This window comes from Podarcis bocagei, assembly GCF_964188305.1.
Source record: "Podarcis bocagei genome assembly, chromosome: 1".
NCBI classification, from domain to species: Eukaryota; Metazoa; Chordata; class Lepidosauria; order Squamata; family Lacertidae; genus Podarcis; species Podarcis bocagei.
In genome coordinates, this window is record NC_138125.1 from 119,285,506 (window position 1) to 119,300,991 (window position 15,486).

Genomic DNA, 15,486 nt, shown 5'->3' on the forward strand with positions numbered 1-15,486 from the left:
GTGACAGTTTGCAACTGCTTCATATCTATCTTTAACTTTACGCTATGCCATGCACGAGGACTTGCTAGAAGACAGTGAAATTGATTTTACTGCAAAAGGAATTGTATTCTCCCCACCATCACTGGACCAGAAACACAAAGATGTGAGAAACCTGGATTCTCATACAAAATGTATCCCGCAGGCGTTGGAAGACACAATCTTGAGGCACTTGGGATTACAAGTCAGGGAAAGTATGTGCAAAAAGAAGATAGATAAAAATACATATAGTAGTAACATGTATACTGAAAAGGCCCAAAGTATTCACAATTGCAAAGGGCTTTAATGCTGGTGGTTGCTGAGTTGTAGAACTGAAATGAAATGAGCCACTAGATCTAGATATAACAGAAGATATGGGGTGGGTGGGTGTGGAAGTGGGTCAGGGATGGGGGAAATAATGTTGCCTTAGTATTAATATATATTTTTCAGCTGAGTGCATGATTCTCTAGTGAAAGAAAGGGGCTGAGGCTGTTGAGTTGTACTTTGAGTTGTGAAGATCTTCAGGAAAAGAAAGCTCTTAGTTTTGGGCTGTCAAGATTGTCCCACTACGTGTTGTTACCGCTTGACCATGCTGCATGGATAATACTGTTAAAGAGGCCCCTAAGGGATGTAGATAAAGAGCAGTTTCTCAGGTGTTCAGGGCTGAGCTACCTGTTCAAATTAGGTTCTGAAGGCCATAAAAATCACACAGATCCTATGATCATTAGTGTTGTATACCATTCATTGACAGCTGTCATAATCTGCAACCAGTGATGCTTTCTTCAGCTAGGACCTTGCAAGTTATGAAAACCTGAATGAAAACCCTGCATCCAAAATTGAGAGAGTGAATTACAGCTTTTTCAGCAGAAAGGTTCTAGATACAGTGGTGTACACTGAAGCCTGCAAATCTAAATGAGTGGCTAGTCATTAAGAAGTGTGCATGCAATCTTCAGGTTGGAGCCTGCCAAGCAATCATTATCTTGGTCTTGCCCTGAATATTTTTCAAGTGGGTTCGTCATTCATGTCTGTTCCCCAGTCACAACCAGCAAAAACTACAGGATCAAGGTCGGATCAGAGCCGCACCATCAGCATATTGATAGCATCTTAAGGTCTACTTCAGTACTCATTACCTATGGCAAATTCCCACAGAGTCAAAGGCAGTTCTATGTATGCGAGAAGGATTTAACAAGACTCACAATTCCCTTTGGGCTTGAACTACTCTTATGATACACAACTCATTCCTAACTAGGTGTCTGTTCTTTTTGCACACCGATTCAACTCTTTCCAACAGAAGCCTAGCCATGAACCAGTGAAAGTGGTGCATGCAAACACCCACCCCATTGCATATTTTCCTATTGGAAAATGCAAATCTTAATAAATTGTAATGTAGTATAAAGGAACAAAATGGTGTGGGACTTGTGCAAAAGAACTGTGGTTCTTAATAGCCTGAGAATGACTGAATGGTGTGATAATGCTTGAAAAATTAATAAGTGGCCTCGAGGTCATTTTGTTTACGTTCTAATATAATTTAATTTGTTTACATTCTAATCTAGATTAACTGGTCCTTTATGCTAGTTAGAGAATGCTGAGAGACGCAATTAAACTGTTTTATTAATGCCATTCAAGTGAGAGCCACTTCTGAGGGAGTTTAGAAACCAGATGGTAGGCTCAAATTACAAGAAAGGGTCTATTTGAGAACTCGGATCTACGTATTGTTGCACTTCAGCTGGTTTGTGTGCGGACGGGTGGGGGTAGCCTTTACAAATGTTTCCCTTACCTTGGTTAACTTACAGTAACGCCAGGTCTTGAGTCGTTTTGGTACAATAAGCATTAACGTGTGGCTCTTCTGTCAGAACTTCGTCATCGGACCCCAGTGCGAGGCAACGTGTCTCCCCCGACCCCTGCTTCACCAAAACAGGGGTCTCCAAAAGGACCAAGCCCAGCGCCTCCAACTCCTGGCTTGCAGAGAGAGATTTCGGCACCGGGCGGACCTCCTGAGAGATCTGTTACATCACCCTTGCAGCCCAATGTGTTACCAAGACATCCCGGGTCCCGTGCCACTCCAGTGCCTGGAATGGGTAAACAGAGCACTTAATGTTGTTTACAGTTTATATTATTTTCTCTGGTTACCAATAAAACAGGCCATTTTCAGACAGTATGGAAATGGCATTTTCTTTGGAAGTAGAGGAGCCGTTATCTGATTAAGCAGGAGCTCCATATTCAATTAGCCATAACTCTTTACAGCTGGCACCTTATGATACTGAAACCTATTGCCTGAGCTCATTTAACTGTTATGGCTTCTTTGTTTAAATGGTAATAAAACTTTGCAGTATTCTGTAGTCAACAATATAGCATACCTTTTTATGTTCTTGGTTTAGTCAAGCCTCCAGACTTTAGATAAATCAGGGATATAAGAAAACACTTTTGGAATTCATTCATGCTTCTTACAAAGCCCTGGACATATTTTTTAACTTTCATTGTGACATTTATTCAAATGCTTATTCTAAGCCCTCCCCCCAAAAGTTTACGCTGCAAAGATTAAAACATAAAATATTTAATAACTAAAGAGGTTCCGTATTAGGCAGCAGAGCTTTCTGAAGTAGAAAACTGATGAACGGGGGACAGGGGAGAGTTAACATCAGTTACCTTGTTGAAACATTTTACTTCTAATTTGTATCTGCTGAAACTACTAGCTAAACTCAGAAGCACTTTAAACCTTTTTCATTGCTGGATTGATTTTCTGTTTTACAGATGTACTTTTCATTTCAGTTGTGTATGGGGTGGTAAAAGTCTGTAGTGAGCGAACTCTTAATGGAAAAATTATTCATGTGTGCCCAGTGTGTCATTGTGTGCTTCCTGCTCACTTTCCTTTGCCTCCAAATCTCCTAGGGTTGAAATTACAGATAGGAGGGTCAGATTCTGAGAGAAGGTCGGAGCTGCCTTTTTTACTCAGCTTGTGTCTAATTTGCTGCTTTTCCTTGCATTGAAATGATTACCTATTTGGAATTCCCTCTGGAACAGCAAACCCTGGTGTTGTGTTAGGGATGGAGAAAACAAGGGACTTACAACCTTGCAGCAGCCTGATCAAGATCAATCCTGACCATTGCCATGCTAGTTTAGGTTGAGTTGGAGTTGGAGTCTTGGCTTCCAAGGGAGGAGCAGGCTAGTAGATACAGTGATACAGTGTACCTTGAGTTACAAACGCTTCTCCGCTAACCTGGAAGAGTTACCTCGAGTTGAGAACTTTGCCCCAGGATGAGAACGGAAATCATGTGCCGGCGACGCAGCAGCAGCAAGAGGCCCCATTAGCGAAAGCACGTCTTTAGTTAAGAACAGTTTCAGGTTAAGAACGGACCTCCGGAATGAATTAAGTTTGTAACTAGAGGTACCACTGGACCTTGGTTTTTGAACAGCTTAGTTCTCGAACGTTTTTGCTCCCGGACGCCGCAAACCCAGAAGTGAGTGTTCCGGTTTGCGAACTATTTTTGGAAGCCAAACGTCCAACATGGCTTCCAATGAGTGCAGGAAGCTCTTGCAGCCAATCGGAAGCTGCGCCTTGGTTTTCGAACATTTTCGGAAGTCAAATGGACTTCTGGAATGGATTCCATTCAAAAACATAGGTACAACTATGATGCGTGAGAGGGCCTTACTTCACCCTGAATGACCATATGCATTGGTGCTCAGCGCAGCAGCTGCATGTAGGACTCTCAGGCAACAGGATGGCTGATAAATTTCTGTGTAGAATCTCTTCACACCTGTCTCCCAAAGTTCAGACAGGTGTGGATTATGACTACAGTTTTGTATTAAAATTTTGATCCTGCAGTGCAGGTTTTTACCAGTCTCAGGCAATTTTGAAGGCTATATAGCTTTTGGGAGGAAAAAATAGTATAGCACACTTTGATGCAAGGGCTAGGTGTTTGGTTCATTATTCATTTTTAAAACCGTAATTAATGGTGGTTACCGTATTTTTCGCTCTATAAGACGCACCAGACCACAAGACGCACCTAATTTTTGGAGGAGGAAAACAAGAAAAAAAATATTCTGAATCTCAGAAGCCAGAACAGCAAGAGGGATCGCTGCGCAGTGAAAGCAGCAATCCCTCTTGCTGTTCTGGCTTCTGGGATAGCTGCGCAGCCTGCATTCGCTCCATAAGACGCACACACATTTCCCCTTACTTTTTAGGAGGGAAAAAGTGAGTCTTATAGAGCAAAAAATACAGTACTTATTTTAATTAAGAGTTATTGGCAAATGTGGCAATTTTTAACTGTAACATGTTAATTAAGAAACAAGTGCCCTCTGTTGATTCAGTTCTGTAGCATACTGTTAAAAGTCATGACAAACTTGGAGGTTTATTGTTGGTGCAGGAATTTCAGTGTCTCTCAGTGTAGTCTTTCAAGTGCAACTTACTCAGAAGTTCCAAGCAACATGATAGAATATAAAAGTCAAGTTTCTTGCTATTCAGATTTCTTCCTGTCTTGTGAGAAACCTCAGCCGAAGTGCATATGACTGCACTTAATTATCTTTAAACTGGAAAAGATAATTCATTTTTTCATTACATTATACTTTGTGGAAGAGAATCAATTTAACATGTATTACCACAGAGCTTCCATATGTCTAAAAATTAATAACCAGCAGGTAGTTGAGAGTTTGCCAAGCTTTGCAGAAATGGCCAGTCTGCCCACAATGATTGCTTTTGATGTTCATATTAATTACTCTTGTCCATATCAGCATGAGGAATAAGATGTGTGGTTTGAGAATTGTTAGTGTGCCAAGTAATTGGAGAGGTTCTTGGGGCACATGGTCTTAGGTTTCAGGCTTCTTTAAGATTAGTGAGGCAGCCCTTTTACCATGGGCCCTATGGTTGTTTTGAACTGAGATTGCCTCCAAAGTGTGCATGCTTAATAATACTGAAAATATTTATATGTGACATTGGATTGTTTTGCATGTAATCTTTTTTAAAAATCAGTTTTATTCCAGTCCAAGCCTCTCTTATTTGTAATGGTGTTCCCTTTAAATGTAATTGGTTTAAAGTAATTGTTTAGGTCATGTATTTACTTGTGCAAAATGTATATATGTTCACATCTGAAACCTTCGGGTACAGGGCAGTAAAGTCGTACCTTGGATCCAGAACGCCTTGGTACACCGATGTTTTGGCTCCCGAATGCCGCAAACCTGGAAGTGAGTGTTCCGGTTTGCGAATGTTCTTTGGAACCCAAACGTCTTCCGATTGGCTGCAGAGCTTCCTGCAGCCAATCAGAAGCCGTGCTTTGGTTTCTGAATGTTTTGGAAGTTGAACAGGCTTCCAGAATGAATTGTGTTCGTCTTCCAAGGTACGACTGTATATAAATTCAATTAATAATAATAATATCTGAAATGTCTGATAATTAGGATAGAACTGAAAGCTTAATGAATGTTGTAGTCTCCAACTCACAATTCGGCACACTTTTAAAAGTAGGGTGAGCAATTTGTGGCTACTCCAGTCTTCTATGCTGGCTGGTGTTGATGGTGTCCACCAATAGCTGGAGCATCATATGTCCTATGGTACTGAGAGAATTTGAGTACACAGAATGATATTTTTTGCGGGGGGGGGGGAGGAGAGAAGGAACACACACACACACACACACACACACACAATGTCCACGTGTTCTAAACTTCCTATACAATATGATGATATAGATAGGAACTGCTGGAATGTCTGTCATAGGTCTGGTTTGCCCTTAATGCTAGACCATGGTTGATTTAACAAACGAACAGGTTAACTGCAAGTTGTCCCACGGGTGATCAAGCAAACCTTAGCTCGTTTCTTCAAAGCTTGGTTTGTTTTCTGGCTGCTCTTGCTTTGCGCCTTTGGTGAGCAATGCGGGTGAGGTGGTCCAATGAGCCATGGTTAAGCAAAGGTGCTTTCACATAATGCCACATCATTTAAGGGTTTGTAAGCGAACAACAAACCATGGCTTCATGCTGTAATTTGTTGGCAGTAAGCAAACTATAGTTAAGGTGCTGTGCAGCAGGGTTCACACATTGCAAAACGGTGGTTTATGTGAATCAGGGCATAATGATTGAAGGCAGAGAGCCTTCTCTCCTCCCTGCGTGTTTCAGGGACCTCTCCATACAACCATTATGGGCCCTCCATGCCAGGTAGTTTAGGCTGAGAGAGTGGCTAGCCTTAAGGCCACCCATTGAGCTTCATGATGATCATGGATTTGAACCTTGGTTTCCCTTGTTCTAGTCAACATTCCAACCACTGTCCCATGCTAGTTCTCTGTTGCATTAAGAACATCAAAAAGTAATACAATAGTCTCAACAGAGTTCATGCCCCTAGAAAAAGTGTTGGTTGCAATCCTATACAAACTTACCCGGGAGTAAGTCACATTGAATTCTGTGGGACTTACTTGTGAGTAGATGTGTATAGGCTTGTGCTGTGAACTGTGCTCAGTGTAGATAGACACCTGGTTTTGTCTCAAATAACAAATCTAAAATTTGACTAAGGTCCTAAATAGAGGCTAAAAAGTAGGTTTTGCCTGCCCTGTGGTTGGGTTGGAGGGAACCAAAGCACAGGTTATAGATTGCTAAGTGACAAATCCAGTATGTTTCAGGGAATGTGTATATCAGGCAGAACTGAGAGAGTGAGGCATACTTCATTCAGGGGAAAGAAGCTTCAGGGCAATATCATTGCTGTAAACAGCTATCAAGGGAGGCAAAAAACCTTCCAAATCTGTCTTCACAGAAGGTGACAATTTCCCTGTTACATGTGGTATTTTCATTCGCAAGAAAAATAACCCCAAGGAACTGACATACGGAATTAAATCTGATAATGGGATTGAAATGCAGAGGAATATAATGCTAATTTCTAATACATGTTAAGGTGCTTTATTCCATTTTGTAACATACAGACTGGAAGCAGATGTCCTTATTCCTGGTTAATAAGTCAGTAGGTTGCTCTCAATCCCATTTTGGTCTTCCAGGTCTTCATCCTCCAGGGCCTCCGTTGGCAAGACCTATTCTTCCTCGAGAAAGGGGAGCATTGGATAGAGTTGTTGAATACTTAGTTGGAGATGGTCCACAGAACAGGTTAAACGTTACTTATTATGTTCAATTCTGAAATTATAACTCTTGAGTTGCTTCTCAGGTTTCCTGCGGTTTCTTCTTTGCATCACTCTGTTAATTGCGGAAACCCAAACCCAGATGGGAGGAGCCCACACTATGGCTTTTCCTCTTGGTAGCATTCCTCCTTCCAGAAAGAGGGGCATGTAATAAATGTGACGCGAAAAGGAGCCCTTACAGTGCAATCCTATGCATGTCTACTTAGAATTAAGCCCCACCAGGTTCAGTGGAACTTACTTCCATGTGAGCAAGTATAGGATTGTAGCCATACTGTAACTTTCTAATAACTTACGCGAACTCTTGTACTGGAGCAGTCGTTGCTCAGAGAATCTTAATCGCCACACTTTTAATTGGCTGTCAATTAAAGTGCCTTTCTGACAGTTCATGGAATAAAATCAGTTATAGAAAGCATTTTTTTATTGGAGTAGTTATTTGTAGCTGCTATTATCATCATTATTATCATTCACCCAACTTTTACCCTCAGGTCCCAGGGTGGGTTATAGCATTTAAAAAACAATATTAAAACTGCTTAAAACAAAACACAAAAATAAGGCGGATCCTAAAAATATGCACCTCAGGTGTCAAAAGCCAGGTTAATGTCTTCAGCATTCTCCAGAAGCTGTACCATGAAGGTACCAGATGTAGCTTTGAAGGGAGGGAATTTTACAGCTTAGGGGCCACCACTGAGAATGCCTTTCCTGGGCCACAACCACCCTTCTCTAAGGGTGAAGGAACTACCAGGAGGGCCCTCACTGCTGATCACAGCACCTGAGACAGTCTGTGGGGAAGGAGGTGGTCTTTCAGATATTTGAGTCCTAAGTTGTTTAGGGCTTTTCAGATATTCTGCCTCCTATTTTTTCTTCTTCGATTACTTTGCCTCGTTTTGAATCTTACCAACTTTACCTAGCTGTGATTTGAATTCAGATTGATGGTGCTTTAAACCAAATAGCCAAAATATTTTGAGTCTGAAGTGGCCGAGTCACAGTGTACTTAAAAATACTCAGATGGCAGCTTTTAAATTTGCAGTAATGTGATATGTTTGTGAAAATAAATTTATAATAGGGTTACACACTCAGGTGTCTGCATGCAGTGTTAGCCGCCCTGAGCCCGGTCTTGGCTGGGGAGGGTGGGGTATAAATATTTATTATTATTATTATTAGGGTGCAGGGAGGAAGTCTCGGTTCCCCTTTTCTGATGTGGCACTGGGCATATGGGCGAGGTTGCATGACATCATGTCCCAAAGGGGCATTAGCAGTCCACTTCCCTGCTCCATGCATTTAAACTGCGTGTGAGAGGTGAATATGTGTGTAAAAGGGCTTATGCTATTTTAATTCTGAATTTCAGTGCCCCCTTTCTGGTGTGCAAGTCCTGTTGAAGTGATCCAGTAGTACGACTAAATTATATTAATGACTAAAATTAAGTGGCTAAACCAATGTTTTTAACCTCTGATCTCATCTTCTTTAGATATGCACTTATATGCCAACAGTGTTCCTCGCATAATGGAATGGCTTTGAAGGAGGAATTTGAATATATCGGTAAGAACAAATGCATATATTCTGCTGCTTAAAAAAGCCTCCTGTCTCCCTGGCCACCATTGTCCGTTCAGGCATTTACAGAATGTAATATATTGGTTCTTGATTAACTCTGTATTGGAGTGTGTCCTAAAAGTTCTAGAGCCATTAAAATCTATAAGCTTAAGTACTCATAACTCTTTTTTTGTATTCAGTTTTGTGTACTTATAATATGTTATGGTATTCATTTGTGTATACCTTTTAGAATCCATTATCCTTAAAAAAAAAAGTTCTGTAATATGCAGGTCAAGGAACATGTGTGCAAAAGTGAGCTGTAGAAATAAGCTGCTTTCTCTGCATGCTTTCAAGATTGCACTTGGCTAGGAAACTGCACCCTAATAGGTTTTTGTTTTTGTTTTTAAATCTGGGTCCTCACTTTACCAGAACCTCAACAAAATTTATCGTAACAGAGAAACCTGTGGGAGACATTGGAGATGAAGTGGGAACAAACTCCGGGGGCTATTCTTGAGTTTTACGGCTGACAATAACTTAAGACAGGCACAGCTCTTCATTGAACACAGATGTTTATTTTGCCGCCTCTCGGCAAACAAAAATCAATCTGCAAGTAATGTGAGAGAAATTATCTCAAGACGTTTGGGCGTGTCTTCCCATTTGCTCTTGACTCTGAGAGGCAGCTTAACCCATTCATTTCATGTGATCTTGTATTATCGGAGGGCTAATACATTTACTGTTCAAGCCCTGTATTACGCATGTGTGGTCAAAGTTTGATTTAATCTCTCCTGAACGGCTCTCCCCACCCCACCGCCCCCAGCTAAATTGATCTCGATTCATGAGGCAGTAGCCATACTACATATAAATAGCAGAAAGTACGTAGCCTAAATTTTATAGGCTGTTGTTTGCCTGAGTGTTGTGACACTTTGATTTGTGTCTGCATGAGGGTGAGAGCTTTTGAGCTCTTTCCCAGAAGTATATAGTGGGATGCTTCTTTCTCTTTCCCTTCCCTCTCCGGTTGCTATGTAAACTGTTACATCTGCCTATAGAAACCCACAACGTGCAATAGCCATTCTTGGAAACAGATTGCAATTTTTGTAACACCAGTGACTTTGATCCTTAAATTTGCCTGTTCAAAATCCGCATGCATAGATTGCCCCCCTTCCCCCATTCATACGCACACTAAACGACCTGCAAAGAAAACAGAATGGGATCATGTGCTCTCTGTTGAAGTGGTGGTTCTTCAGACAATGGCATAGGGTTGGCAAGGAAGAAAGCAGTTTTTCTGAATATTTTCTCTTTCAGAATACAAACTCTCAACTGACTTGAGTCAGTTACAAAGAGTGATGCAAAACATTTGAGTAAGAGCCAATATCTCATTCCCGTTTTTGAATGTTCACTTAAAAGTCAAGGGTCGTATCCAACACTGCTGTCCTGCTCAGTGGAACCTCTCCTCTTCTGCAAACCCCAACATGTCCTCAAAATCTGCCCCAGATTGCTGGAGGACTCCTGGAGCATTTATGGGGGGTGGGGTAGCAGCATGGGGAGAGGAAGGGAGAGTTCTGTTGCACAAGCAGAATTATGCTCACACAACATTGGATACAAGCCATGAAATGCAAGTTAGAGAGGTTACGCCTTTCACTTTTTGCACTTCTGCCCATAGTTGAAATATAGTTAAAGATGGATTGATGCACTTGTCCTGTGAAGCTTTCACTGCTTAAGACCTAGGCTCCCAAACTCAGGGGAACACCCCGTCATGCAGGGTTGCTATCCATCTCTTTCCCCCCCAATATGGATTTTTAGCACTGCATTCTTCCCAAATTTGTGGATCGAGTTAAGCAAGCAGTGGGGTTGACCTGCAAGAAACAGGTGATAGTTGCTGTTGCCAAAGGAGCCACGAACCAAGCACCAGGTGTTTGGGCCTATCCCTCTGCCCTCTCTTCCTCTTCAGTGTTGTTGTTGGGTCCCAAAGCATATCCACCCTCACCAGCACTCCCTATTACACAACTTCCACATGGTGAAATAAATTACAGCTGCAGCAGCCTGTATGTTTTTCCCCCTGTACCTTTCTTTCACCAAGGCTGGAGCCAGTGGGAGGCAGAAGTGAGGAGTACTACTGATAAAAATGAGAGGATAAAATAGGGAGGAGATGTACGCTGCCTTGAGCTCCTTGTAGGAAAGGAAGGCTGCAGAAGTTGCAATAATAAAAAGAGAAATGTTGCCTTAAACGTATAGCTTCTCCAGTCTTTTTTACCTCCTATGCATTAATTTAACATGAAAGAAAAGAACATGCACATAGATTTTTGAACTGTAGACCCAAATTATAACCCTCCTAGTGGTGCAGCAATGGAATGTCTAACACTTTTGCAAAGCTAAGCAGGCTCCCGGATGGTTTCAGATTGGATGGGGGACTGTGCGTTGAGATTCCTGCATTGCAGGGGATTGGACTAGATGATCCTTGGGGTTCCTTCCAACTCTGTGTTTCTTTGATTTTTGAAAAACTGCACCAGAAATTTCAAATCCGAGAAAAGACTTGCCCTACTGTAAGAAAACAACTCTTCTTTGTTTGTCGTTGTCATTGATAATGGGAGAAGGTGAGAGTGTGCAGTGCTGCTTCTACAAAAATCGGTTTGCTGTTCTTCCTTTCCAAGTTAATGCTTCAGAGTCTTGCAGCCATTGCACTGTTAGCACATATAAGGTTCAGTGAGCTAACTGGATACACTTGTATTAAACTTTTGTGCAGCATTTAGATGTGCCTACTGCTTCTTCCTGAATCCTGCAAGAAAAACAAGACCTCAAGCTCCACGACTTCCAGATTTCAGTGCTGAAAAGAAGCAGCCTACAGAGGTACAGAGCACGACTGAACCACTGCAGTTGGAGGAAGAAAAGTTAGAAGAGAATGAAATGGCTGAAGGTGTGCATTGAGTCCTCTACATTTGCCAGAAAATGTAATTAGGGCAATTGGATTTGAAGCATTTTGCTTTTCCTTGCAGTGCTGTTTATTCAATCTTGCCAGTGGATGTTCGCTATACATGACAGAAAGAGTGTTGCTCATAGTCAACCACGATACTATATCTCACGTGCAGAAAATCTTCTTTTCATCTTGATTTCCTAAGAATAGGATGATCTTGGGTCATCCTGTGGTATATTTTGCCTTGCTGGTTTTTCAAAGTTGGCTGCCAAGGATGTTTTTAGTCAGTCCTCCCCCCCCCCCCCAGCTTTAGTAGAATCCAAACTTAATTCACTTTCTTTTTGAAAAATAGATTCTTTCCATCCTATCTAGCAAGACTATCGGTCTCTTAAATTTTCTTTGTTTACAAAGCCCTGTTCTTCTACTTTTTTGGTTGTTTTTTTTAGTATCAATATTAGCATTTACACTGTGTAATTAAAGGATTTGGATCACAGAATGGTTAGATTTCATTGTTTTCCCCAGGTCATTGGGTTGAGGTGGGGTTTAAGTTCCTGCCTTTGTTCGTTAAGCTGGTTTTGCTGTTTTCCCCAGGGCAGGAAAATCTAGTAAAACTGACTTGGCTTTTTTAAAAATAAAAAATAAAATAATGGGTAGTTCAAAGACAAATTGTCAACTTTAATTTAACAAAGTTCCTTTTGAGATGGTTTATAGGCTTGAAAATACAGTAAGCATCTTGTGTTCAGCTAACAAGAGCATGCCACATTCTAAGAACGTAGCTTAGACTATCACTCTGTATTAATTCCCTTAAAAGTATTTTGTTATATGTAAAAGTATCTTTTTGTAGGTGGCTCTAAACAGAGAAGTTTCTTGAGAGCATATCCAGAAATGATCACACCACCAAGTGCTCTTAGATGAACAAATATGGCATGTAATGCCCATGTATGACAAGGTTTATGGTGGAAAACCTTTGTAACCTTCTACAATTTGATGCAAACTGTTATCAATTTCCCTTTTATTTTTATAACCCTTTCTGCCTGGTAACAGGTCTCCAAGGCTACCCATAATAAAAGAAAGCAAAATAAAGCACAGTGTATCCGGATTTTACCTTCCATGAACAAAAGAGCAATCTTAATAGAGGGATCTGACTAGGAGAAGCGGGGAGGAGGCTGATGTTTGCCAATTTCCCCCCTCCCCCTGCAACACCTCATCCCACCCTCTTCCAGAGAATCCTCCAGACCCCAAAAGTAGATTTTTTAGGGGGCACAAAAGGATGTGGGGAAGGGGAGGAATCAAGATTCCATTGTCTCATTTGGGGTGATTTCTCCCTTCCCACCTCAGCCCTGTATGACACAGCCCACCATTTATTGTACACTGTCCTGATGTCTTCAGAGAGGCCTCAGAGATGTCTTCAGAGAGGCTTTTCAAGGCCTACAGAGGGGAGGAGGGAAAGGAAGGATCAGTTGTGTGAACCTGACATTCCACAAGCTTCTATTTTCCTCAGAAATTAATCACATGATCAGTGTAATCAAACTTCGTGTCTCACGCAGACCCTTTAGAAGAAGCCACCCAACTTACTGAGACAAACCAGGAAGATGACCAAGCTTTGACTGTTGAAGACCAAAGCCGTGACGTAGTTGGGGTAGCGGCTGAAGAGCAACCAGGAAGCGAAGCCAAAACCGCCACCACAGACTCCGAGTTTGCTGTTCCAGCTTCCCAACGACAAGAACCACTAGCAGAAGAATAAAGTGCCTAATTATTTTTAGCTACGCTCTTTCAGCTGTTACTTTCCCCCCCCCCCAGGTGGATTGCTTTCAAAAGCTGCAATGTCGCCACTCTCATGAGCTCAGACTGCCACTGTATGTTGAAGCTAAGTGTACTACGAGGTATTTTGTTGCAAGAGTGTGGGCAAGTTAAAGCACTTCAGAATGTGCCAGTTAGCTGAAGTCAAACCCAAGCACAGCTTCCTTTTTTTGCTTTGCATACTTTCTAAAAAGACAACCTAAAAATGCCTGAATGGAGTATTTTACATACAAGTGATTTAAAATATAGTATTATTTGGTTATTGAACAAAGAGTGCTGTAAATAACTAAAAGGATGTGTAATTCTTGGTTTAGTAAACTTAGGGTTTTTTGGGGGGGTTAATATTTAGGTATTGAATGAATTTTGAATATCTAGATGTTTACAGGAGAAATGGTGCTTAGGTATTTATCATAAGCAGTACGAAAGTGTCAATACAACTAAAACTTAAGTCACTCCTAACCCTTTTTTATTTTCCTTTGAGAGAATGCAGGTTGTTAAAGGGTTGTCCAAAGTATGATATATCCTTTAGGGGCTATATGCACAGCAGATGAGCCAACAGCATGTGAAATAGAAAGCTAGTTTGTGTTTACATAAAGCGTAGGAATATCCACACTTGACTGTACTTGAATACTGCGCATTATTTATACCTGTACAATAATGACTATAAAAGTGAATTTTGTGTATTTTGTTAAAGGAAAATAAAGACTGTAGCATTATTTACTTGTTTTGTATGTTCTTTTAAGCTTTAGAACCAGAACCATGCACACGTTACTATTTTCATATAAGCATTTACTTTGATTTCTCTTTCTGAGTACTGGATTATTTCTTTGGCACTTAACCAAACTTTTCAAGCTTGGTGGTTTCCATAACGCCTGAGAACTGGACTGTGCATCAGCAGACTTCATTATGAACACATGCCTGGAGAGTAGTCCAACAGCACATAATGGTGTTATGTAAATCTAAGAAGGTCTCTGTCCAGCCAGTGCCAGGTGTAAATCATTCGAGTTTCTTAATGAGAAGAACAGAATATAAGTATAATGAATAAGTAGTGTGCTTGACTCTCAAAATATGAAGGAAAACTTGCTCCTTCAGATTTCATCTGACACCTGTGCTGAAGACTGTAGACAGAATTGCCAGGGGCAATTTCAGACTAGAGCAGGTATCCAGGCATGCTAGTTTGCTTGGTGTCCCACCTTCAAATGATATGCAAACCAGTTCCTGTCATTGAGCAACATCAAAGATGCTATCTCCTTTTTTTCTTTTCTCACTAAAGTGTGAGTTCTACGGGACTAATAACTCATTGGAAGACTTCTGCCTAGCAATATGTGTGTTTCAGTCAGCTTGGCTTCCTTCCAGCAGTAGCTCCTCCGCTTCAGACCATGTGCTCTAGCAGAGAACATGGCCACACCCACAAGCAAACTCACAATCAAGCTTCCACATAGCCCAGACAGGCAAGCAGCCTTAATTCAAAAGACACAAGCTCACTCTTTTCAGTCTCTTTCACCAAGATCCTGCCAACACCCCTGTTTACGAGTCCCTTTCACGAGCTCCCAGGGACACAATCGGCTCCAGCCAGCATTGCCAAATGGTCAGGGATTATGGGACTTGTAGTTCCAGCAACATCTGGAGGGTACCAGGTTCCTCACCCCTGTTCTTGGGGCTCTGGTCTGGGCTGTTGCCTCTTACTGCTTTGCCCCATTGGAGGTCCTGCAGCGAGGGGGATAGGTAAAGGTAAAGGGACCCCTGACCATTAGGTCCAGTCTTGGCCTACTCTGGGGTTGCGGCGCTCATCTCGCTTTATTGGCTGAGGGAGCCAGTGTACAGCTTCCAGGTCATGTGGCCAGCATGACTAAGCCACTTCTGGCGAACCAAAGTAGCGCACGGAAACGACGTTTACCTTCCTGCTGGAGCGGTACCTATTTATCTACTTGCACTTTGACGTGCTTTCAAACTGCTAGGTTGGCAGGAGCAGGGACCGAGCGACGGGAGCTCACCCCGTTGTGGGGATTCGAACCACCGACCTTCTGATCAGCAAGTCCTAGGCTCTGTGGTTTAACCCACAGCGAGGGGGATACTGCTCCTTAAAAAATTCTGCCCTGTGAAATATCCCCCTCGCTTGGAACAAACTCTGAC

At 41.8% G+C, this 15,486-nt stretch overlaps 1 protein-coding gene across 4 annotated transcripts in view; it reads left to right on the plus strand.

The window, feature by feature from the left end:
* Positions 1–14,069, plus strand: part of LNPK (lunapark, ER junction formation factor) — a 39,967-nt gene extending 25,898 nt beyond the window's left edge. For all 4 annotated transcript variants that reach the window (XM_081181541.1, XM_081181539.1, XM_081181540.1 and 1 more), the window contains 5 exons: positions 1,869–2,093; positions 6,981–7,086; positions 8,584–8,654; positions 11,386–11,556; positions 13,101–14,069. In XM_081181541.1, coding sequence (XP_081037667.1) covers positions 1,869–2,093; positions 6,981–7,086; positions 8,584–8,654; positions 11,386–11,556; positions 13,101–13,297 — 770 coding nt within the window. In that variant the 3' untranslated portion in view covers positions 13,298–14,069. The remainder of the gene's footprint in view (positions 1–1,868; positions 2,094–6,980; positions 7,087–8,583; positions 8,655–11,385; positions 11,557–13,100) is intronic.
* The last annotated feature ends 1,417 nt before the right edge of the window (positions 14,070–15,486 follow it).